The sequence below is a fragment of the Phymastichus coffea genome, unplaced genomic scaffold (assembly GCF_024137745.1).
Source record: "Phymastichus coffea isolate CEN01 unplaced genomic scaffold, Cenicafe_Pcof_1.1 PCOF00117, whole genome shotgun sequence".
In the NCBI taxonomy this organism is placed as follows: Eukaryota; Metazoa; Arthropoda; class Insecta; order Hymenoptera; family Eulophidae; genus Phymastichus; species Phymastichus coffea.
In genome coordinates this window covers 651,737-676,118 of record NW_026706928.1, presented here as the reverse complement: position 1 = coordinate 676,118, position 24,382 = coordinate 651,737, and the positions used below count along the sequence as shown (strand labels likewise).

At 35.8% G+C, this 24,382-nt stretch overlaps 4 protein-coding genes across 9 annotated transcripts; 3 read left to right on the top strand and 1 right to left on the bottom strand.

Moving 5' to 3' along the window:
• The first annotated feature begins 239 nt into the window (after nt 1–239).
• LOC131670934 (zinc finger protein 16-like) lies at nt 240–4,443 on the top strand. Of its 4 annotated transcripts, none has more exons than XM_058946951.1 (10): nt 240–361; nt 426–639; nt 800–874; nt 952–1,056; nt 1,130–1,198; nt 1,274–1,342; nt 1,402–1,602; nt 1,671–2,180; nt 3,270–3,311; nt 3,389–4,443. In XM_058946951.1, exons 2-10 carry the CDS (start codon nt 597–599, stop codon nt 3,847–3,849), a joined length of 1,575 nt encoding a protein of 524 aa, XP_058802934.1. In that variant the 5' UTR covers nt 240–361; nt 426–596; the 3' UTR covers nt 3,850–4,443. The 4 variants fall into 4 exon arrangements, with proteins under 4 accessions (XP_058802934.1, XP_058802933.1, XP_058802935.1 ...); XM_058946950.1 differs by having other exon boundaries at nt 291–365; XM_058946952.1 differs by having other exon boundaries at nt 331–639; nt 1,411–1,602.
• Nucleotides 4,444–4,462: 19 nt separating this feature from the next.
• Nucleotides 4,463–7,368, top strand: LOC131670931 (zinc finger Y-chromosomal protein 1-like). The gene is made up of 9 exons (XM_058946944.1): nt 4,463–4,516; nt 4,594–4,784; nt 4,897–4,968; nt 5,042–5,224; nt 5,299–5,385; nt 5,458–5,553; nt 5,655–5,702; nt 5,780–6,247; nt 6,317–7,368. The coding sequence occupies exons 2-9, from the start codon at nt 4,742–4,744 to the stop codon at nt 6,973–6,975; spliced, it is 1,656 nt and encodes a 551-aa protein (XP_058802927.1). The 5' UTR covers nt 4,463–4,516; nt 4,594–4,741; the 3' UTR covers nt 6,976–7,368.
• A 1,619-nt stretch (nt 7,369–8,987) lies between these two features.
• Nucleotides 8,988–12,925, bottom strand: LOC131670930 (putative sodium-dependent multivitamin transporter). 2 transcript variants are annotated; one of them, XM_058946943.1, is made up of 7 exons: nt 12,847–12,925; nt 11,515–11,720; nt 11,234–11,455; nt 10,827–11,167; nt 10,430–10,767; nt 9,890–10,364; nt 8,988–9,830 (listed from the first exon to the last, which is right to left on the bottom strand). In XM_058946943.1, exons 2-7 carry the CDS (start codon nt 11,635–11,637, stop codon nt 9,590–9,592), a joined length of 1,740 nt encoding a protein of 579 aa, XP_058802926.1. In that variant the 5' UTR covers nt 11,638–11,720; nt 12,847–12,925; the 3' UTR covers nt 8,988–9,589. The 2 variants fall into 2 exon arrangements, with proteins under 2 accessions (XP_058802926.1, XP_058802925.1); XM_058946942.1 differs by lacking the exon at nt 12,847–12,925 and adding an exon at nt 12,231–12,489.
• A 3,454-nt stretch (nt 12,926–16,379) lies between these two features.
• LOC131670925 (uncharacterized) lies at nt 16,380–21,522 on the top strand. Of its 2 annotated transcripts, none has more exons than XM_058946923.1 (15): nt 16,380–16,556; nt 16,630–16,807; nt 17,294–17,396; nt 17,479–17,541; nt 17,614–18,186; nt 18,276–18,545; nt 18,691–19,032; nt 19,156–19,245; nt 19,313–19,567; nt 19,646–20,008; nt 20,098–20,184; nt 20,261–20,470; nt 20,531–20,920; nt 21,005–21,025; nt 21,220–21,522. In XM_058946923.1, the coding sequence occupies exons 3-15, from the start codon at nt 17,345–17,347 to the stop codon at nt 21,462–21,464; spliced, it is 2,961 nt and encodes a 986-aa protein (XP_058802906.1). In that variant the 5' UTR covers nt 16,380–16,556; nt 16,630–16,807; nt 17,294–17,344; the 3' UTR covers nt 21,465–21,522. The 2 variants fall into 2 exon arrangements, with proteins under 2 accessions (XP_058802906.1, XP_058802905.1); XM_058946922.1 differs by having other exon boundaries at nt 21,005–21,052; nt 21,142–21,522.
• Nucleotides 21,523–24,382: the final 2,860 nt, after the last annotated feature.

Below are 24,382 nucleotides of genomic sequence, written 5' to 3'. Positions count from 1 at the left end.
TGGTTTTAAAAATTGTTCACGAATACTTCGCAAATTATTAAAGCAGTATATGTTGCGGTTGTAAAAAGTTTGTTGAATCGGCGATGCATTTATCTCTATATAGTTACTACAGACAATTAATAAGATGTGCAATTAATTGTCGAAAAAAATTATTACACTCAAGCTAAAAACCAGATGCGTAAATTTTGAATTCAGAGTATGCAAATATTTATAAAAGGAAAAGAACTTAGATGTTCTCACGCACGTTGACTAACAAACACTTGTAATCTTTACGGACTGGTAAATTGCACCGGACGTCCGTCTGCGCAATATGGCCGTACCAGTGTAAACAATATAATAAACGCCGTGTCAAGTCTCGTATGTATGTATGTACATATATACATTGTTACGAGTGTAAACATGAAAATAATGGCAATTATGGCTAGGTGTTATAACAATCAACTATGAACAAGGTAGTTGTTCATTTGGAAATCCTTTTTCATCAAACGTGAGCATCTCGCAAGAAGATTATGATTTTGATTCACTCTCGAATGAGAGGTTAGCTGCAGATATTAAGAAAAAAGAAAATTGTCAATTGATGCTGTTAACTTTGTAAAATGGATAGCATGGATACTAGCTTAGGTTCACAATTGGTTGAAAGTGAGTATACTAGTTAAATTTTAGTATAATATAGAATTATAATATAGAGTAATTGAATTACTTAGAATTAAAAGTTTGTTAATATAATGCATTTTATTATGTAATAATGTGATTGTTCATTTAGACCTTGCATTTCTATAACATTTTTCTTATTTAACAGCTAACCGAACTGATGTACAAGATCAAATGCCAGTTCCCAAAGAAGAAATTGTAGACATACAAGCAGACGATTCAGGTTAGTATACAGCATTAGTATAAGTAATAATATTAGAGTAATTTTAAGTCAAACCAGGTTTATTGTGAATTTTTTAGATCCTGATATTATAGAAGTACATTGCAATATAGATTCAAATCGAGTGAACATTTTCAAAAGGCATGTGCCCAATAAATTCCAAAGGATGATTTCAAAAAATAATGGTATGCTATAACCAATCTTACTTACCAATAATATTTATAAAGTCAATTTGTAATTTAAATGGAATGTTTTCAGTCAAACATATAGCTAAGAAGCAATTAAATTTCAATATTAAAGAGGAAATAGTAATTTCAGATACTTCTGGTATACCACATTTATTCTTATTATTATATTCAATTAAGAAATCAATAATATGATTTTTTTTTCTTCTAATTTCAGATATAGAATATGATTCATCATCTAAAAATTCGTCAAAGTCTAGCTATTCTATGAGGAGGAATAAAGAAGGTATGTGTATATTTTTATTCATAAGTTCCATGAGAAGCTATTATTTTCATCCATAAAAGATATTTCAGATTCCTTAAGCTCCATAACTCTGAACTGTCCAAAATGCAACAAAACTAAAACTGTTTTTTCCACAACATTAACAACTGAATGTAAGGAATGTAAAGTAAATATGACTTTTCTCTGTAATCAATGTAATCTGAAATATGAGTCACTTATTGCTCTGTATAGACATAAACAAATACAGTGTAAAAAATATACTTGTAAGTATTCGCCTTTGATTGATATCAAAATATATCCAGTTAAGATTACACAAAAATCTCTGTTGCAGCACCAATAAAACAATTTGTGCACAAATGCACAAAGTGCAAAGTTAAGTATAAAATATTTAAATTAAGTAGACCTAAAAGCTGCCATAAATGTAAAAGCATTATGGCTTATGAGTGTTCAGTCTGTGGTAAAGAGCATTCCTCTCATCCTGTTATCTATAGACACACAAAGGATCAGTGCCAATCAAAAAGTCGAATATATTATTGCAATGATTGTCAGTTTAAGAGCTCGAGCCAACGACAACTGGTACTTCACTTAAGTAGTTGTCATCAAAATTTATATTTGTTGAATACAAGCTGTGATAAGTGTGGCAGGGGTTTTGCTAATCATCTCTCTCTTAAGCAACATAAAAACGTTTGTCGATTGCCTTATTATTACTGTAAAATTTGTCCATATCGGCCAAGACTGAAGGTCAGTCTTAAAAGACACTTGACGATGATTCACAATATATCCAAAGATGAAATTGAGATGATGGTGGAGTCTAGCATATGTCCACAGAGTTATATAAAAGGTTTGTTACATTATTTGTATGGATTTAGTTTGAAGTATATCTCAGTGCTTCTGCACTAAAGTATTTTTCTTTTTCAAATATTAAAGTCAAATTTGGATGGAAAACAATCATAATGATTTAAGGACGCATATTTAAATTTTTTCTAAAGCTTATTTTATTTTCTATGGCATAAAAAAGCTGAATGATTTTGAATTTAAATTTTTGATGTGCAATTAAATGTATTTTCTACTTATTCTTCAATACTTATTCAATTTACTTATTTCAGATTGATATCTCACGAAATATGAAACAACATTTATTAATATATGTATTTTATTTGAAATTTTGCGAAATTAAGTTTTATTTCAATGCTTCTGTAATCTATTTGAATTTATTTCATGCCCAGTATTTTTATTGAAATCTAGTAAATTTTGTTTTACTAATGCATGAAATAAAAAAACTAACTCTATAAAAAACCAATACAGTACCTGGGAATTTCGGTGAGAAGTTGGCAGTCAAGTATTCATAAGATTTGAATTTAACATATAGTAGTACTCTTTAAATTTTGACTTTGGATTGTAACATAAACATATAAAATATGTATTTTACCGATAAATGTTTGACTAACGGACAAAACGTAAAATATTAAAAATGGACTATTTTTAATAGCATAGAAGTTAGTTTATAGTGCATTATTAAAAATATTTATTTTGGTATAAGGTACAAATTATTAACATATTTGTCGATTGCACAGTTAGTACGTTATTATACAATATTATATTTTTCAATATGCGGAAATTTATTAGCCCGAAATAATTATATAATACAAAATTTTATTACATTAGTTTCTTGTTCTAATATTATTACCATATTCGTAGAGAAGTTAAGTGAAGTGTATTTGTGCAATATAATATTTCTGTTAACTTCTCACGAGAAAATTTTTATGTGAGTTATTCTCACACTTAGAGGTAATTTATTATACATCGTTTCAAACATGTATATTAGTATACACAAATATCTTTTGGAATTTGTATTTCTGAATTTAATAAAAGAAAAGCTTGAAAAGTTATTACAATTTATCATGTTATCTAAAATTTTTTTCGTTTGCAGCAAGCGCCATCGATGAAACCATAAAGAAGACAGATGATTTCAGTAAGACAAAACTTATTATTTATTCTTTTTTTGAAAGTCTCATTACAGTCTTTAACTTATCCAATAATTGTCGATAGCTCTAAAGCAATTAAGTAACGTGACCTGCAGAGACTGCAACCATACGCAGCTAATAAAAAAAGGACAAATCAAGTGCAATAATTGTAAAAAGGATTTGGCATTCCAATGCTTGTACTGTCCGATGCGTTTCCGAATGATTTCGCTGCTTCAACGCCACTCGCGCCGTATGCATGGCAAAGTAGAACACGTGTGTAGCATTTGTAAAAAGCCCTTCTCGTTCCTAGGTGATTACAACGATCATAAGAAATCATGTGGTAAAGAACCACGTTTCAATTGCCATTTGTGTACGTTCAAGACAAAATACCGTCATAATCTCAAAGGTCATTTGGAAAACCTTCACAATACTAATAGGCCGTTATTTGTCTGTCAGGATTGTGGTATGGGATACAAGACAGAGAAAGCTATGACTCGACATTTCGAGGTCGGGTGCAGTGGTAATATCAAATTGAAGACTAAGTAGTAGTCCGAAAAAATGGAGATTTTGTTTAATTTTTTTATAAATATATAACAGCTTTTGTTCTAAGAATTGATTATAATATATATGTATTCATGCTAATTTTATATCTGATGTACACCCAACGTGGATTGAATCGCGACCCCCCCCAGTTAGGTTGATATGAGACTATGAGTGCTACTTTCAGTCCGTAACGGTGGTTTTCAAATCGGCCATAGTATAACGCTCGTTCTTAAATTATATAATTAAAACCTAAAATCAAATAATCATGCATCTAAATTCATTGTTCGGCGAACAATTAATTTTAAACCTAAAAACAAATTAGTAACGTTTTAGCTTTTTATCGTATCTTAAAACGAATTTTCATTTTTGAATTTTCCCGCGGTTTTTTCGTTCAATGCAACGACGGAATTCTCATACCAACCTAACTGGGGGGGGTCGCGATTCAATCCACGTTGGGTGTACATAGAAGCTTATAAATAGGAATTATCATTAAACAAACCAGAATATTCTCATAGCTATTGTAAATTTGTGCCTTAACAATGATCTGAACGTGTACTCATTGTAAGATTAAATAAACGCGAGAATAAAAATATATTTGAAGGCACTGTATAAAGCTGTGTGATCTTTCAAATTTCAATTATCCCGCACACTACACCAGCGCTACGCACAGGTGACTATGCGCGTCACACGATATTATTCTATACGATCGAATAGTATAATACCCACTATAACCTGACATGCCTATAGATTATATTAGACCTAGTTTCTGGACATGAGCCGATTGTTGACAGTATAGTCCTTCATTTACATACAGTATATTGTTGGTGAAAGTTTTCGTTATATATAAGCATGTGAATTATTACAGTACTTGGATGAGGAAATTAAGTTTATAATTATGGAAGATGTGAAACCAATTGTGTTCACTGTACTAGGTGAAGGTTAGAATAACTAACAATTTTCATTTAATAATATATTGATTAGCGTTTTATTCAAAGCTTATTACTATTTTATATTATCAATAGCATTAAGTTATTCCATTTATTTTTTTAGATTTGCTTCAAGATCAAATTGAGGTGGATGAAAAACCAATTTTCGTAGCTCAAGATTGTCCGACACAGATTGGTGAGTATAAATATAACATGTTAGCTGTTTATATACATTACTTTATTTGTTTTCAATACTGTTTTTTTTTTAGTTTCCCAATACATGGAAAAACAGAGTAAAAAAAGAAAACATAAGAAAAAGTTGAAATTTACACACATAAAACAAAGACATAAACCACAATCAAGCAACTCTCTTATCACACAATTACCACTCAAGACTGTACCATCCAATATTCAGAAAGAAGTTGATTTTATAGACATGAGTAATTTTTCTGGTTAGTACTTCATATTTTATCCTGTCGATAACTCATTTATAATTTTTAAAGTTAAATGTTACTTTGTTTCTTAGACAACGAACAAGCAATAGTCAGTGAGAATGTTCTCAACAATGACAATAACTACAGTGATTTACAAATAGAAAATGTATCAAAAGCAGGTAATTTTGTTATATGCATATATTAAGTCTTGTTAATTTTAAATTTTAACAATATAATATTTCATTTTTTAGAGTATTTTAATTTCGAAAACAGTAATGATGCAATATCAATAACATACTCAATAAGTGAGGAAGAGTCTGAATCTGTGGATCCTTTACAAACTACTTGTAAGTACTAAAACAAAAGTAATCCATACTTAGTTTAACCAGAAAAATTTTGTATAAAATAGAGTAACTTGAATTCTCTAATTTGAAATAAAATTTTTTAGATAATATGGAAACCAAAGAAGACTTCAATCCCCTAGAAACTGACATCAGTTAGTAAATTTGTTCAATTTTTTGTGCCTTGTTATTAGTCATAAATCACTCACTAATTATTACATTCAATTTTCAGAACTATTTATACCTTACATTAGAAAACTCTGCGAGAATTGCAAAAAAGTCACGGAGTTAGTGACCGATACTCTTTCAAATAAAAAATGTCATTTATGCAAAAATCTAGTTACTACATATTGCTGCATATTTTGTTTAAAAATTAAAAGCCTTACCGACATGTACATCCATATTTTCAAGTTTCACTACGACAAAGTAACATCGAGTAACGGTCCGATGAAAAACAACACGGCCTGTGACTCCGTTTGCAGTAAATGTGGCTCGCACGTTGAAAATGGAGAAAATTTAAAAGAGCATGAGTCGACTTGTAGCGTACTGGCAAATCTTTTCTGTAGATTCTGTATACGAAAAACGAGGCTTAAACGAGAAATGAGAGAACATATGATTAACGCTCACAGACACTTATTCAAAATGAATGAATTAGAAAATATACTCGATGAAATTGTTCACGAAGCCGACGCTGTAATTAGTATGTACAATTGTTTTTCTTTACAATTTTCAAATGTTCACTGCCTTGACAACTAAATTGGTTTCGCAGGTTTACTGACACAGCACAGTGGCCACTGTACCACTTGCAAGAAACAAATACCTTTGATTTATCCAATTCAACAAAGTTCAACTCACTGCTATACTTGTTCAACTGAACTGGTATATTACTGCAGCAATCTTCGCTCTGGCTGTTCATCGCGTCCTTTTACAAAACTATCTTCTCTACAACTGCACTTGCGATATCATGCCAACAAGGGTTGGGTGAAAAAATTTAATAAACAAACCAGCCTCACGCGCATTTGCCATTTGTGTGGATATGAAGATGAACGTTCTAAAGTGAAAGATCACATGATGAAGAAGCATTCAGACATATTTCTCTGTAAATGTGATTTATGTGGTGCGAGTTTGAAAAATATAAAAGCGTGGAAAAGGCATCAAGCAAAATATTGTCCAGTTTTCCACCAAAAGCTACAATGCGGACATTGTTGGTTTTTGTGCTTTACGAAAAAAAGATTAAGGAGACATTTAAAGACTGTTCATACGCATTTGTATACGGGAAAAAGACCGCAATGTGAAAAATGCGGAATCACTTGGGCGGGATTGTATAGACTACGTTGGCACGACAGTCGATGCAGTGGAGATTTTGAAATTGAAAAAGCCAAGCAGAGAGAACTTTGGGCCATGCAAGGCGCAGTTCCTTTAATATAGTATTTATTACGTTTATAATTAAAGTATTCATATTAAAGTAGCTTTTCTACGTTTCTTTTGAGTAAGTTATACAAACAAATTAAATAAGCGCTAACAAATATCTGGTGCTAATGAAGAAATTACGCTTTAAAAATATGTGATTAAAAAAGATTTTTGTATCTACAAAGCTTACACGCATTACGGATTAATCTTCTGTATCAATACAATTTTTCTGTATACATTTTTTAAATATTATATAGTTTTTATATAGCCTATATAATATAAGTAGATTTTGAGAGCACTTTTACAAAATACACTTTACTATAGATCAAAGTTATATATTTACTATCTATTGATATAAAAAATGTATTTTACATTTTTTAAATATTATTCATAAAGGTAATTTAATTTTTGGAAAAGTAATTATGTAATGAATAAATAAGACATATATTTTAAATAACCACTATTTATTCTCAATGCCCAATATTTAACTACAATAAAAATAATTGCAATCATAATAAGTAAATTATATTTTCACAGATTAAAAAAAATGATTTTTAATTATGAGAATTAATGGAAAATAGATAACATTATGAAAAAATTTTTGACATTTGTCCAATATTTTCTTTCTTCAAGATATTAGATTAATCCTAAAATATTCCTTTCAGTTATGAATTCTAAAGGCAACAATTTTTTGCACCTTGCCTCCTTACTCAAATATGAAAAGATTGCAGACATAATATTAAATTTCATAGTGCAAACTACAACTTTTGCAAACCCAAAGAACGACCATGGTCTCAGTCACTTTGACATTGACAGGCTAGAAAAAATACAAATTTAGTCCTCAACAACATCCAAACTCTTTGATATAGTCAACAAAGATTTACCATATTTTGTTGGCTATACAGTTATGCAATTTGCCATAGAATTCAGATCTCTACAAATCCTTAAGATCCTTTCAGAACACGACAGAATGGCTTTAAAGCAATAAAAATCAAAGCTCACTGGAACTGGCGAAAAAAATACCTCAGACATGTCAGTGATGGTTTACATATTATTCAGCTGTGCCCAAATCCAACCTCAGAGTACCGTGTTTCAATTCCATATTGCCTACATGCAGAATAATCCATTGATAGTAAACATTTTCCTTGGTTACGGAGCGGCAGTGAACAATCCAATCAGAGAAGACGCGTCGTTTTGTCCGCTCTATACACACCCCTGCACTATGTTGTCGAAAGCAATTGCAAGGAGAGCGCACGACTGCTACTGGAACACGGTGCCTACGTCAATTGCCAGAACGCCCACTACACGACTCCTCTGCACTTGGCATTGTACAACGACAACCTGGAGATCGTGGAGCTGTTTTATGCTTCGACAAAGAACAAAGTTATATCGAGCGGATCAATCGTGACGGATTGAATTACATTCACGTGGCCATCGCGAGAAACGACGTCGAAGTGGTCGGCAGATTCCTAGACCGAGGTCAAGACGTAAACTTCTGGAGCTACGCGCCGCTGCATTTCGTCGTGCGGTACAGTTACGTCAGGCTGGTCAAATTGCTGGTCGAACGCGGTGGCAACGTGAACGCCACCGGCCTCGATCGACACGGCACACGAGATCGCCAGCTATCGCTTGAAAGTTGGCAACAGAGTGGACGTTAATCGGCATGCATCTGTTGGTCGAGAACCAACGAACTCGACGTCAACGCCAGGGACAACACCGAGGACTACATGCTGGTGTACTGACACGTCAAAGGCTTGAAGACTCTGGTGCTGGAGGTGAATCCGAAGAACTACGCGTGCTGCGAGAAACTGATGAGGCAGAAGGACGAGTGCCAGCAGGGCGCCGATTGCTTCAAGACCGCGCACTTGGTGAAAAAACAGCAAGATTGCGTCAACGAGATTCTCAGGATTAAGGGTGCTATGCTCCCGAGTTTCGATGTATCGGTTTCTACTGATGAGCGAGAAAGAGCTCGGACAGTTTGGTGTCACTGATACGTTGAAAAGCTCGGTCGAGAGTAAAGCGATTTTCTACTTTGGATATCTTGTGCTGCCAATCGCTGATTTATTTTTTTATTTGGAGTTTGTAATGTGACGGTTAAGATTTGCTTTGTCGAGGAGAAAATGAACTAAGATGAGCGAATTCAGTTCGAGTGAGCTGTGAAAGAAACGGTTTCTTTTATTTGTTTCGTGCAGTTTGTTTACAGCCAATAAATGTGCAGGCATGCTTTTTCTTTCTTGAAGCGTCTATGTTTAGCAAAAGATGAAAGACGGTTGTTATTTTACAAATTGAGAGTACGAGATATACCGTTAAAAATTTGAAACGCAGGACAATTTCCAATGAGATACAATGATTTATATTTTCATCAAACTCGCGATAAAGCATCTCATAGCATGCGTGAGATTTAAAAAAGTGTATTTATAGCAATATGCTGAGTACAAGTGTCGTAGATATATATATATAACTTTTTTTTTCATTCTGATCAACGAACAACACGATTGTCAAAGGCAATAGGTACTTTTGGAAAAATCCGTTTCGATCTTCAATATCATTTCCGCGAGGAATTCGCATCGTCGAGCTGTTGTAAATACGAATCGGCAAAATAAAAGGCAGAAGTGACCGCAACGAACGCTGATCAGTGACTTCGCTCGTTGAGCTCCGCCGTCTTGAGGTGGCGGGTCCTTCGTCGTCGGATGCGCCTCGCAACGATGGGGAAGAACAAGTTCGGATCCAGCTCTTCCTCGTCGACGTCGTCTCCGCGCGTCGCTCTGCTCAGCAGGCTGACGACGATGCCGACGAGGATGGTCACCGCGAAGCCAATCGCGCCGTACCAGACGTACGATATCCGGTACAGGTAGAAGTACTGCGACTGGTCCCTGAAACAGCGGTCGTTGTCGTCGATTCGGCCGCGCGATCGCCGACGCTCGTCACTCACTCGTCGTTCACCGGAGAGTGGCGCGAGGCGGCGCGCAGGACCTCCGGGGCGAGGAACTGCGCGTCGCAGCCCTCGACGGACAGCGGCAGCTTGAGCGGCAGGGGCTTGGGCTGGCCGAACGCCATCCAGAGCGTGAACGCCAGCGAGGCGAGCAGTCCGACGACGGCGCCGGTCTGGTCGGCGCGCTCCAGCAGCATGCCGAGGGTGAAGACGCCGAGCAGAGGACCGCCGACGGCGCCGAAGATGGTGAGGCTCGCCTGGAGCACGCCGCCCAGCAGCTTGGCCCCGAAGGCGAGCGCGAGGCAGGCGAGCCCGTAGAGGAGCGTCAGCAGCTTGCCAAGGGCGAGCGAGCGGGTCTCCGACAGCGGCCTGCCCGCGCAGCTCAGGAAGGCCGGCTTGGCGTAGTCCTCGAGCGTGATCACCGCGAGCGAGTTGAGGCCGGCGGACATGGTGCTGAGGCTGGCGCTGAGTATGCCTGCGGGGCAGAGGCCGAGGCCGGGAGTCGGGGTGCGGGTCGGGCCGCGACGCGCGCGCACTCACCGGCGACGAAGAGGCCCGCCACGCCGGGCAGGTGCGACAGCGAGTCCATCACGTAGCGCGGCATGAGCATGTCGGGCGTGTCGATCCTGCCGGCGAGCAGCGGGTCGCAGTCGTAGTAGTAGCTGTAGATGGCGAGGCCGCTGAAGCAGGTGAGCAGCGAGAGGCCGCAGAGGAAGGGCAGGTTGAGGAGGAAGGCCCGGCGCGCCGCGGCCGCGTCGCGCAGCGTCATCATGCGCTGCACCTGCACCTGGTTCACCCCGAACACCGACACGTAGATGAACAGGCCGCCGAGCAGCAGGCCCCACCAGGTGTGGCGCACCGTCGGGTCCGGCGAGAAGCTGCGAGACAGAGCCGAGTCGTCGTCGAGTGGTGGTCGTTCGGCTCGCGCCGGCCGTACCTGTCGAACTGCACGCGGCCGTTCTCGGCGGCGATGCGCAGGATGGCGCCGAGGCCGCCCACGCGCTGCGCGGCGCCCGCCACCACGACCAGCAGCGAGGCGAACATGAGCAGGGCCTGGAAGAGGTCGGTGACGAGCACGGCCTTGATGCCGCCCACGCACGAGTAGAAGGTGCAGACCAGGCCGACCGCCACCACGCTCCAGTCGCCGGGCAGCCCGGTGGTCGCCTCGAGGGCCAGCGCGGGCGCGTACAGCACCACGCCGCAGTAGAGCAGCAGCTGCAGCCAGGAGGCGAAGCTGGCGGCCAGGCGTGCCGCGCGCCCGAAGCGCCGCTCCAGGTACTGCGGGTGCCACGGTCGTCACGGTGGGCTCCGCAATGGGGGTCGATCGGCCGGCGTCTCGCTTACCTCGTAGGCGCTCACGGCGCCCAGGTTGAAGAACACCGGCGCGTAGCAGTAGCTGATCACGGGCGTGCCGATCACGTAGGCCAGGTTGATGGCGGCGAACTGGGCGCCGTAGGTGTAGCTCTCCGTCGACAGGCCCAGCAGCGTGATCGCCGACATGAAGGAGACCATCAGCGCCACCGCCACCGTCGGCACGCCCATCGAGTTGTCCGCCGAGAAGTACTCCTGGCCGGGGGGTCGCGGTTAGCTCTCGGCGCGCGAGACTCGCGGCGCGTCGTACTCACCCGAGTGGTGCGCTGCCGGCCGCCCGAGAACCGGTAGAACACGCCGACGCCCGCGCTGACGCCCATCGTCAGCGCGATCACCGTGTAGTCCGCCCAGCCGAGCCGGGCCTGCTCCGTGTCCATCGCGACTGCGGCGACTGCGGCGACTGCGGCGACTGCTGGATGGGGCGCGCCGATTCAAAGCTGCTCGCAACGATGCCTCGCCTCTAAAAATTATAGGCCTCGCGAATGATTGCCGTCCAGCTCGCGGTGTCCCGACAAATCGATGATGCCGATCGATCGGCCTCCCGACGTGTTCTCAGCGCGCGAAGCGAGAGCACGGTATAGCGTACGCCACTCTTCGCCACTCGAAGCCGCTCTCCGTTAACGGCAATAATTGTCCCGTCCCCTGGCGCTCGATTCGATCGAACGATTCCGAAGAATGCGCTCTAAACGATACGGCGGATCGAGCGAAACGTACGCGGGTTGGAAAAGCGCACTTTTCATACGAGCGTCTCCATTTTGAATACCGTTGCCCATGCTCGCTTCGCTTGCCACTGCGCAGGCAACGAGAAAGGAAAAGCCAAGTCACTTTGAAAGTTGGAAGGAAACCCAAAGGGCAATTTTTAAGAGAGCGCCCTTGAAGCGGAAAACATTCACCCAACGCGAACGAATATGATATCGATCGACACTTGCAACAGCATCGACCGTCGAAAATACGTCCATTTTAAGTTTACCTTATTGGCGCGCGGCGCGTCTATCGCGTCTCCGTGGCCGAAGGAGCGCGACACGTCCGTTCGGTCGCCGAAAAGCCGACTGAAGCCGGCGCGCTGTCGGGCGCTGCAGGATCACGCGTTCTGACGTCGAGGCGGCGAGCGCGCCCAAGCCTGCGTCGTTCTTTTTTTCGGGAGCGCGTCCGCTATGCACTTCGGCCGTCCAATCGAAGATCCGCGCGCGCCGGGCGTCGTGGGCCCGTGGAAAAGCGGAAGCCCAGCCCCGCGGCCGGCTAATCTGAGAATCCCGAGTCGCGAGGAGTGTCGCTCGCGTCGAATGTTTTCCGCGAGAGAACACACCACTTGATCCAACAGATAGCGGAGATAACGCATCCGAGAATTAGCGAGTGATAAGTTTCATTTTTTTTTTTTCCGCGTTGAACGTCATCTCGATAATGCTCATTCCGCATGTCTAGACGCGAGCTTCGAGCTCGTTTTCACCTTAACTTTCCACGTGAATTTCCTTGTCACCAATATCACAGAGGAATTTTTCGTTTCCGCGTGTCTTTAATAGCTTCCGCCGCGAATTTATTTCGTCAAGAAAACAAAAAAGGCCTCTATTTTTTCGTTTTTTTTTTACCTTCGAATGGTATCGTGAGCCGTAATTTTTAAAGTTGCGCTTCGGGCATCCTGGTCACGACGCACCGATCCAGTGATTATGCTTCTTTCAATAACAGTAAGGGACAAGAATTAAGAACACCTTCCCACGCTATATATAACAAAAATCAGTCTTGCGTATTGGCGGTTGCTCTTCTCAACTAGAGAGCCATCCCCAATCCCCCACCTAATAAACTAAACTAATCTAAACGCACGTGTATACTCTCTCGGTAGAAGTGATCTGTTTTGTCTCATCATTGTTTATTTACCACACAGTTACGTTAATATTTGGGTACAAACGGTATTTAAACGCAAATATTTAATTAAACTAGTTAACAGTGAAAGTACAATGAATTGTGGAACTTGAATTATGAATATCGATCTATCTGTGACTATTAAATAATATAATGACAGAATTCAAAAATTAACGCACATAATAGTGTACGTTGGTATGTTTTAGCAATAAATATCCAGTGTTCGTAAGTACGTTCAGGGTCAATTTTATCGCGGTAAATATTCAACTTTATCACAAAAAAAGCGATTTATAGTGTTACGCCATTATGAATGAAAATAAACGAAAAATACTATTAAATCTGTCACTATACATTTATTAGAACAGTCTACATTAGAACAATCACGATTTTGTAAATAAAATGATAAAACGTTGTATTGAATGCTGACGAAAAGGCAATCATTTATGATGAATTTGTGACGTTAGAAATGGAGCTTTAATGGAGATGAAGATTAATAACAGCAAAAGAAAGAGAGCTTTGATAATTGGTAAGTGTTTCATGGTTTTCATAGATTAATATTAAATTTGTCATCGTGTATCATATGTAAGAGTCTAAATAAATAGTCATTTATCTTACAGCTAATCAAGTGTCCAGAGTTAAAAAAAAAACAAAATTAAAGATGATCGAAAGTACGTCTTCAAAGCTTTTTTCAGTCAATAATAAACAATGAATACGTGTTAAAATTTTTGATAACCTGTAGTAGACCACGTATCTAATGAAATCGATGCTTTGACAGAAATGCAAGATTAGAATATTTGGAAACTAATATATTTCTTATTAATCAGCTTCTGAAGGTGTATAGTAGTATAAATTGTGAAGAAATATAGATATATACAAGAACCCAAATCAAATATTTTTTTCTAAAGATTTTGAATTAGATGATAATGGTTACTCAGAATTTAATCTAAAACCATCAGTTGCAATAGGAAAATCTGGTAAATTTTATGATAAGTCAATGTTACATTCATAATGAGCTCTTTACATTGACTTTACACTAAAACTTGATTCAATTTTACAGGTATAAATAAATTCTTTAAAATACACTGTAGCACATGTAAGGTAACTTTAGAAAATATAGATGATATTTCTTGAAGATATTCGAAAAGTTGTCAAACATGCCATTCATTAGTACTTTTTCAATGTTATATAAGTGTGCAGCATTTTACAAACATTTCCAGTCGATATCGGATCACGTAAAAAGATCTTGTAGACTTGTAGAAATCAATCGAAATATCAAAGAATTAACGTTAAAGGCGTCCGATTACGATTCGTTTTGTAAAAATACATCTGCCAGTGGTGATACACCACCTGTCAATACTTTGGACAGCTAGAGTGACAACGAAAAGTGAAAACGACAACGAAAATACGGACGACTTTGTAGACAGCGACAGTGACAACGAAAATACGGACAACTTTGTAAACTGGAAAAGCAAATTGCCTATAATAATTCCATTAGTTAAGAGCAGATGTAACATAAAAAAGAGCTCAATGATCGATTGTATAACAACACTGCAAAATTTACATCAAACGATCGATTAACTAAGAGTATCAAAGTTCAAAGTGAGATAATTACAAATTCACTTGTACCGATAACATTAAATAACGGCGTTGTCAATTATTAGCGTTACAAGTGAGAACTCAAAGCTGAGTATATAGCTCATGAGCATGACTACAATACTAACATCGATAGGGCTATGTGCGGAAAATATAGGAAAAAAGGTAAATCGGTAGTAAAACACTAGCATAAGTGTTGTGGAGTTATTCATTACACACGCAAATTCTGCTAACAAAGCGCCGGGGTTTTATTTATCGTGAAAAACACCTTATGGCCGAACATTCTCAACTATTCCAATAGTTTGAGTTGGATGGAATTCTGATGGAAATGGAATTAAAAAGAAAAGCGGCAAAAGGTAACGAAGTCATTTTCAAATAGATCAAATAACGTCGTGAAATTTTTTCACGTAGAGATGTTTGAAGACGCCGGCAAGAAAATGGTAATCGACGTGAAGAAATTGAAAAATTTCAATGAAAAATTTGGCTATGACGTGGGTAAAAGAATTGCGAATTTCAATAGTAATTGAAAAAATGTAACATTTACTTGTGATTTATTATTCATACATATCGATTTTTTAACATTTTAAATATATACCTCGTAGAAATCAATGAATTCCTCGGCATAGGCTATTGCAAGTGTAGAATAACTTTTGAGAAAGTCGAGGAAAAAATAATACTTTGCATTTCAGATTGGAATTCGGAATTACTGTACCCTTGCAAATTGTACGATGGATTATTCGCTTTCTTTGACAAAGCCTGGTTGTACATCTCTTACAAATGTAAATCGTTGAAAAATAAAGTACACGATCAACTCTGGAAAAATCTAGTAAGTGTTTAATTATTTTGTATTTATTAACATTTTTTACGTGAACTCTTTTCTGCCGAATGTTTTTTGTAATGAATTATCCACACTGCAAACAGTAATTATGTTGACTATATTGACTAGACTAAATTTTTGTTCTGAGTTTATTCAAACAAAGTATTCTTACAAGTTCAATGAGTTTTTGCCCTTTCGAGATGCTTCCTGCTAATAACATATTAAATTTAAGGATTAATGTAAAAATTCAAATCCTAAGGATCCTTTCAAGCATTTATTATTTAGATATTAACAACGTTTCGATGATCTAATTAATCATTCTTATCAAGACAAGTTATAAAAAATTACAATTTGTCAATTCACAAATCATACTGTGCACGAGCTATAAATAATGAGAGAGTGAACATATTCTGATTGTTACACTCTCTCATTATATTAAAATATAGTAATAAATAATCTTTTTATAGATATAACCGAACTTATGGATTTTTTACACAAAGTAATCTTTCAATGTCATTTTTAAATTACCGAAACTCTTTTATAATCAATTGTAAATTTAATTATTACATTGAAGCAACACCTGTAAATGAAAATTTGCTACTACTATACTGCAAACTTCTTTCAGTGCACGATCATTGTAAGCTGTGATAATACCAATTTTATTTAAATATATTTAATTGGAAGAAATTAAGTTTTGTGTAAAGTATTTTTTATCTCGTTATTTGTATTTAATATAAACTTTAAACCATTTATAAATAAATGTACCTGTCAAATTTAAATATCAGATGTCGATATATTTACGTTAACAGATGGCTGATTTACCGGCAAAGGGCAAAATAATCATGTGGTCAAACCGGCATTCACGTTTTACTTCTCCAGAAAATGAGTATACTTATTGTTTACATAATTAACATGTCATTTAAAATATCTCTTTTAGCACTAGATTCAGTATTCAAATTCTAGTGATTATGTACCGAGTAAAAATATTGTTTTAAACATTTGATATATTTCAACACGATTATAACCTTAGTGAGTGAAAATATTATTCAGTGTTATCATAAACTACAACTAATTAAAAAAACTGTGTTTTTCAAATTCATAGGTATGAGTTCTTCTATTTGCAAAACAATATAATTGTGATGCCAATACTTCTGTTGGAACTGTTGATACCATGAATTACAGATTTGTTGAAAATATTTATATACTGGAATATTTTTATGAAATGGGTTTATAATTCAAGTCCTATTTCCATTCTCATCAAATAGATTATAGTCAACCATGTAAGATTATATTCTAAAAAATCTAGGATATATTGAATATTATATTTAATTAATATTTTTATGATTTAAGTATAGAATATTTTTTATTGAGACTCTTTAGTTTACTACATTTTTAACAGATATTCAATTATTAACTTATCCTACTGAGCTGTTATTTTTTGTGTTAGATTATCTTTGTGAATACTATGTAAAATAGTGAGTAATATGTAAATTTTTCAATTCTCGATAAATTCTCATTCTCATATTTTACAATGATTATCAGACTTCATATATCCTTCGTCTTTAAGATCTTTAGTCCTTTGTACATTGCTTCATCGTACAAAGACTCATATTTTCTTTTTTCAACAAAGAAAACATCATTTTTTCAGTAATTTAGTTTATAATCATGTAATTTTGTTTGAAAATATTATATCAATAATAAATATATAAAACGCTTTTTTTTTGTACATTGTAAAGTACAGGACTAAAAATTTCATTTTATTTTAGGATCAATCACGAATTTCTCAATGTTCAATAGTCTCATGAGAAGGGGATAAAATGCATTTCTTCATAATGAAAAATTTGAGAAAAAGGACATATATTTCGCGTGGTACGTTACGAAACTAAATAGTCCAATTAATCCCAGGTCAAACTTATTTTAATTGTAAATTAACAAAATATGTCATTTTTAGATGTCAGTTTTTTAAAAAACGAGAAACCACTAAAAAAAATTAAAGTTAATAAATTAGAATACGGTAAATAAACATTTGCTTTTCACCTACTTTAAAGAAAAATTTACATGACAGATACTATACCGTAATTTACAGAAAGTCAATCACCAATCAACTGGAATGAAGTAAAAATTAGCTTAGACGCAACAGTCGTTGAGAAATACTTGAAAAATAAAAAATCCGTTAATGGAATTTCCATAACAACTCCGATTAATAATGAAGCGATAGCTCATCTCGAAAAAGAATCAATTTCTCGTGCTCCACGAGCGAATAATAAAATAAATAATGTCTTTTCACAAAGAAATAATGTTATGGTAAAACTAGAGATTCCGGAAGATTTCCAATTCATTCAATCCGAGCAAGAACAAATTTTAGATTTTGTTGATGTTCCAATCAAGCAAGAAAATTATATCTCAGTATCGGATACTGATATTTTTAGCAATTATTTAATCGAAAATGCTAATCATGACGATGGTGTGTTTGTTACTAAACCAGCAGTCGAAGTAGCATTGAAAAACAAGGTACTTGAAGCGATCGTCCCGTGTGAAAAAATCGCGATTAATCCAAAATGCAAACATCCAAAAGTTATCTCTAAAAATGATGAGGTGGTGCAATCCACCAATCAGAGAAATAGTATTGCGAGCGGTGAAACGTCAGAGCCAACGATTAGTGAGTAAAATTACTCTACTGCATGAGATTTAATATTTTCTAGTACAAATAAAAATGAAATAATTAATTCGAAATCTTCACGATTGAAGGGCGTTCCAATCGAAAGAGAAAAATCTACCACAATTGTGATAACTGCGATCATGAATTAGTGAAAAAAACTCGTACACCTTCGAATGTTAAGAAAAAATTTATGTCCGAAGTGTGTGATGAGAATTCAAATGATGGCAGTAAGACAAAAACGTTGTTGAAAGGTAATCAACGTGAAACTCGTTCGAGTTCTCGTAAGTTTGACGAGAATTCAAATGGTAGCAAATCCAGAACGTTATCAAAAACTCGTCAACGTGAAATTACCAATCCGCGTAAGTTTGATCAGTGTTCCCGGTCACATTTTTCAACATAAAGATCGTTGACTTTCTTATTGTACTTTACATTATAACTATTTTTCAAAAATATTGCATGCAACCGATACGAACAATGATTTTCCGATTACGAAATATTTTGCAGGATCGAAAAACAATGTGGTGCGATTTTATTATTGCGATTATTGCGGTTACCGAATGAACTGGAAGAACAATGTCGCTAGGCACATTCACAACAAACACCTACTACTGTTCTGCAATTGGTTTCTGTGTTCGTATTGTAAAAAGAAATACCAAACTATGGAAGGGCTGAAAAAACACGAAGAAAATTGTATACCGCAGTGCGTTTTGAAATGCAAATTTTGTTCAGCTTCCGTTATATCCAAACATGCAATGAAAGAACATTTACTGAAGACGCATACCAATGAGCTTCGTGGTAAAAGTAGGCAACAAATTGTTGATGAAATCTGGTATGATTCTGTCAAAGGTAAAGAATAATATTATTAATAACATTTAATTGAATAAGTAGTGACTTATTTAATCAAATAAGCTTATGTGTAGTAATATTAATTTATACTTATGTCTTGTTCTCGATTTTATGTACCTGCAGATGTTATAACGGCCTTGGAACGTGAAAAAAATATAAAAAAACTTATGCACTTTGTAACAAAAGTTTTTAGAGACGAAAAGTATTATTGCGGTAAGTTACTAATTTGAAATTGGAAATTCTTAACTTTGTAAAAAATTCGCAATAATCGTCATTGCAGGAATAGGGCCTAATTTTATCAAATTTTACTGTAATAAGTGTAATAAAAGTTATGAAAGATTCTTTGTACAAAGAAAGAAGTGCTGTCCTTATTGCAACACTCAATTATTATATCAATGCGTACAATGTAAGATTACACGACCACATTATCAAGCTATTTCGAAACACTTACGAAGTAAAGATAGTGACTGCGACATTTCAAAAAACCTATCCATCGTCAGAAATGAAGAACGATTGATGAATATGACAAATAAAGGTAATGGAAAATACTAAAGAATCTTTTCCTACACGCTTCAATAATGAAATGCAATACTATTTTTTTGAAATATCGTAGACCCATTAGCAGAAGAAAGTCAACAGATTTACATCTGTGAATTGTGCGATTATCAAGAGACAACAATGTTACAGCTCTATGAACATATTGTATCGAAGCACATGATCAATAATGCTTGCAAAGAGCGCAGTTTTACGTGTTCCAAGTGCGGCAACAAATTTCGCATTGGACAGTGGCGCTTCAAAAAACACGAAGAATTTTGTGGTAGTTTCATTCGTTTTCCGTGTAGATTTTGCCCTGTGACTTGCTCGAATAACAAACACATGAAAGATCATCTTTCCTCTGTACATGCTGATGAAATCGACGGGAAAAATATAGAAAATGTTATTGAAGAGATAATAACTTTTAGAAATACGATGAAAGGTAAAAATTCTCAACTTTAAAGCTTTTTATTTCTTTCATTTTTGTTCATTCTTGTATTACTTTGCATGTTTATCGCGGATTCTTGTTAGAAGTCAATCTGATGAAGTTCAAAAAAAAGTATTCGGAAATAAGGGTAGCAGGTGAAACAACTGATAATCCAAACTACTACCTAAAAGGTAACTCAAACATTATTGAAGTGATATTTAAGCACGTACAATAAGAAAAATAATACTTCATGAAATGTGATTGTAGGTATTACGAGTATCCTCAAGCCATTCTGTGTCAAATGTAACGTGACTGTTTCACAACTTCATGAGCGTTGTATTCAATGTCGTACAATTTTAATCTTCCAATGTTTGCGATGTAGCGAATGTTTTACAAAATATGCAACTGCCTGGAAACATGTAACTCAAATCTGCAAAAATAAAATATTTGCTTTGGTCGTTGGAAACTGGAGTAGAGGTATAACAGAAGCTACATTTGATTACATGTAGCCTAAATTGACATAATTATGCTTTTTAGATCTTGTTAGTCATAAGGCATCTGTGTCAAGAGATATGCCGACTTTGTTTCACTGCGATCATTGTATCTTCAAAAATGCAAGCAAGTCAGTTCTTAACATGCACATAATGCAAGTACATAAAGAATCATCTAGTGAAATGATTCCTTGTATTACTTGCTCAAAATGCAACAGAAATTTTCATAAGAAAGAAGATTTCAGTTATCACAAGTCGAAATGTCGAATTAATTACATTTATAACTGCTATCTCTGCACTTACTCATCAAAGAGCCCGGTAAACATGAAAGAGCATGTTGTCAGACGTCACTCTCATTATTTTCATGGTCACGGTAGTTCATTAAAAGACATTATACTAAAAATTGTGCAAAATAGAAGGATAGATAATAAGTCAGGTAAGAAAATGGGATGCTTTGCATTTCATCATTTAGATTTCTACGCATCGATCGAATTCATACTATAATCTTATTTATTCACAGCAAAAAGATATACTCAGACTGGTAAATATATTAGAAGGAGATTTCAAGGTAAATTTGGTTTTCATTATATAATTGTAAATATATTTATATTGAGGTAGACGTAATAAGCTAACAAATTTTTATCATTTGTATTGCAGAAAATATCGAATTAGTGAGATTTTATTGTCGAAACTGTGACGAGATTTTCAAAAGAGATTTTTTTTCTCGCGCCACAGGTAGAAAACAATGCTCAAAGTGCCAAAGTAAATTGATGATGGTATGCAAAATTTGTGAGAAAATTTATTCATCATGGACCACGATAGCCAATCATTTTAGTAAAAATATGTGTCATAGTGCAAAGTCACTTAAAATTCCATCTCATCAACTGGATCATTGTTACGCTAGTAAAACACCCCCTGATCATTCATATGCTAGTAATTTTAATCCATTGGTTACAGCAGACGGTGCTGGCAACTCTTGATTCAATGATTATTTTAATGTTGAAGCTCTGTATTGATAATATTTATTATCTTGTTCGCTGTCTCTATTTTATATACTGACCAAAACTTATCAATAAATTGATAAAAATGATTATAACTTTTTATCAAGTGAGAGTTTTTTTATTATCCAAGTCGTAAAAAATTATTTTGAAAAATATACAATATTGTAACTCAAAATTTAATGATTACTTGATATTCCTTATCTTAATTAAATACAAGATCTGATAATTAGTAGTTGTATTTCTTTAATTAATTATTAGTATTATAACTCTCAATTTTATTTAAGAGAGTACATTAAGAACTAATCTTCCATTTCCTTGATTTATATTGATATATCGTGTTTTGATATGTGTTACTTATATTCGGACATACTTCAAGTCATTTATTTATTTTAGAAAAGAATTTCTCGAATCGAATTGTCATTTTATCCTTCAGGACATTATTCTCTTTAGATATACTTTTTTTACCAAGGATTACTTACCGCTTATAAAAAAGGACTGAACTGTATTAAGGAGAAGCGATTTACCAATTTGAATAGGATTTCAAAAGACGTGTGAAGACTAATATGTCTGATCTCATAGTAGAATTACAAAGTGGTTACGTACATGGCGCTGTTGAAAAACTATTATCGCTTTTAATAGTACTAGAGTCGTGAAGAGCGCTTTGCACGCTCATTTCTCGTTTGTATTAATGTTAAATTTCATGTTTGAGTCAAATCAGACCTTTTAAAAAATACACTGCATATACAAAATAGTTCTATGCTTTAACGTGCCTAATATCTGTCAACTTTAATTCACAAATAAAAATCCAATTACGTTGATATTTATAAATTCAGTTATATTAGTATGAATAATATATTACAACATTATATTGTCCTTTATTGCCTTTTGTTATTGTTGAAAACGACCGTGAACATTCTCCAAATTTATTATTTTGATTAGTTTCTGTTTCTTGCATACTTACTCACGTTACAACGTAAAAGAAAAAGAAAAATGTAATTTTCTTAATTTTCATTCTATTCACTTTTTCTGCCTTTCAATAATATTTTGAAATGACACTATTCGTTTCACAAACGGTAATTAAATAATCGATTCGTACTAATTATTCCAACGTAATTTGAAAAGATAACCTTTTATTTTCTTAAAATAACTTATTAACGGCATATTTCCAATTTTTCAAATTATTATCCATATTAATTATTTATAGATTAAATTCATTGCTGAAATATAATAGTACAGTAATTTTAAGGTATACGAACATTCAAAATTTCGCGCTCTTTTTCGCATCAACCAATCACAATGTTGGATATCGGCGACCCTTTAATCTTTATATCTAAAATAGGATACGAAATCCTACGGTGATATGATATTCCATATATATTTTCATCTAGCGTTTCACAGCCTCGTGAAAGTTCAATCTCGACCAAGTTCTGCGCCGACCTACCTATACCAATTTGATTACGATGCGCCAAATGCATTTTTCTCCTTCTATCTAAAAAAGGTGTCACCTGTTAGATTAACACTGGAAATCTATTTCACACAGATGATAGAAGATTTGAATATGCAGTATACTGTGAATATCAAAGAAAAGATGACATCTGCATGTCAGGTCAAAGTTTGAATTATTCGCTCAACATATTACGTTGTAATGCATAATAATATATTTTCGACACTCCGTGCGGAAAGTGCGTTTTTCCCGCACGCTCGGCAAAAAACGTGCAAAAAACTCGCTTCGCTCGGGCGTAAACGCGACACGAGACAAGAATCTATTTTCCCGCACTTGTATCGTAATGTACTATTTGGGTATGAGTTGTTCATCTCAAAGCGAAATGTACAGAAATGATTCAATCGTTTACGATATCTACTGTTTTGGACTCTACATTACACATATAACATGTGTGTGTGTATGTGTGTACGTGTGTGGGTGTATAAATCGTGGTTTAAATTGTGTAATAAATGATTTAGTTTAGAATTGAAAATCATAAAAGTAATCGTATCTTGGCTGCTAGAAAATCCGTTAAAATTCCACGCTTTTTCAACGAATACATATAAATCCAGAATAAATTGTTTTTTTGTGCCGAGTTCGCGGAACTCAAAGAAGAGTCTCTCTGCGTAGTCACTGTATTCTTGAGCGCGTAAACAAAGCAGGGCAGACTAGGGGTCGGCGATTCTCTGGAAAAGGATCGAATACTCAGAATCGATTCCGAAGAAGAATCGATTCTGAGTAAAAAGAATCGAAGAATCGAGTAATAATCGAAGTTATTTTCAATTTAAAATTTGAATCTCCCGCTCTTAAGACAAAAAGAATAACCATATAAATTGCGCAAAATTTCAAATATAAAAAATAAAAATACGGGAATATTGTGTTAATTTTAAATTTATTTTTTGTATAAATCAAAACTATCATTGCATAATAGAATTTATATTTTTATGGTATATTTATGTAATAGGTATATATAGGAATAGGAAAACTTGATCGTGATGATTATAGACATATTCTTCTTTTGAATCTTTCCATGCAAAGTCAACATTTTGACAAATAATGTCGCCTTGAAACTGAAAAAAAATGAAATACAAAAATATAGTTTTTATTATTTGCGCTACCAAATCATCAACCAAAATGAAAGATAAATTGGATGGCTATGTAAAAGTAAATAATTCTTACCTGAGTTGTTTAAATCATCCATTGCAGCGCAGAATAAAACAAAAAGTTTGCGATTTTTATAAACATGCGCTCGAGTAACGAAAACGCGCGAACGAGCCTCCTGAGTATAGAGCGTTCCCACATTCAACTTTCGACTGTTCGATTCTGAGTCGAAATAGAATCGAGCGTTTCAGAATCGATTCTGAAAAGAATCAACAAAATAATCGATTCTCAAAAAAAAAATCGAATACTTCGT

Excerpts from the sequence above, each read along its gene's own strand:
- LOC131670934 (XM_058946951.1), top strand. The coding sequence starts at position 597 with ATGGATAGCATGGATACTAGCTTAGGTTCACAATTGGTTGAAA. Across the intron at positions 2,181-3,269 it reads TCCACAGAGTTATATAAAAG|CAAGCGCCATCGATGAAACC; the intron begins GTTTGTTACATT and ends TTTCGTTTGCAG. Across the intron at positions 3,312-3,388 it reads AAAGAAGACAGATGATTTCA|CTCTAAAGCAATTAAGTAAC; the intron begins GTAAGACAAAAC and ends AATTGTCGATAG.
- LOC131670931 (XM_058946944.1), top strand. The coding sequence starts at position 4,742 with ATGGAAGATGTGAAACCAATTGTGTTCACTGTACTAGGTGAAG. Across the intron at positions 4,969-5,041 it reads AGATTGTCCGACACAGATTG|TTTCCCAATACATGGAAAAA; the intron begins GTGAGTATAAAT and ends TTTTTTTTTTAG. Across the intron at positions 5,703-5,779 it reads TCCCCTAGAAACTGACATCA|AACTATTTATACCTTACATT; the intron begins GTTAGTAAATTT and ends TTCAATTTTCAG.
- LOC131670930 (XM_058946943.1), bottom strand. The coding sequence starts at position 11,637 with ATGGACACGGAGCAGGCCCGGCTCGGCTGGGCGGACTACACGGTGATC. Across the intron at positions 11,456-11,514 it reads GCCGGCAGCGCACCACTCGG|GAGTACTTCTCGGCGGACAA; the intron begins GTGAGTACGACG and ends CCCCCCGGCCAG. Across the intron at positions 10,365-10,429 it reads GGCGGGCCTCTTCGTCGCCG|GCATACTCAGCGCCAGCCTC; the intron begins GTGAGTGCGCGC and ends TCTGCCCCGCAG.
- LOC131670925 (XM_058946922.1), top strand. The coding sequence starts at position 17,345 with ATGCATTTCTTCATAATGAAAAATTTGAGAAAAAGGACATATATTTCG. Across the intron at positions 19,246-19,312 it reads AGACGAAAAGTATTATTGCG|GAATAGGGCCTAATTTTATC; the intron begins GTAAGTTACTAA and ends TCGTCATTGCAG. Across the intron at positions 20,185-20,260 it reads TCCAAACTACTACCTAAAAG|GTATTACGAGTATCCTCAAG; the intron begins GTAACTCAAACA and ends ATGTGATTGTAG.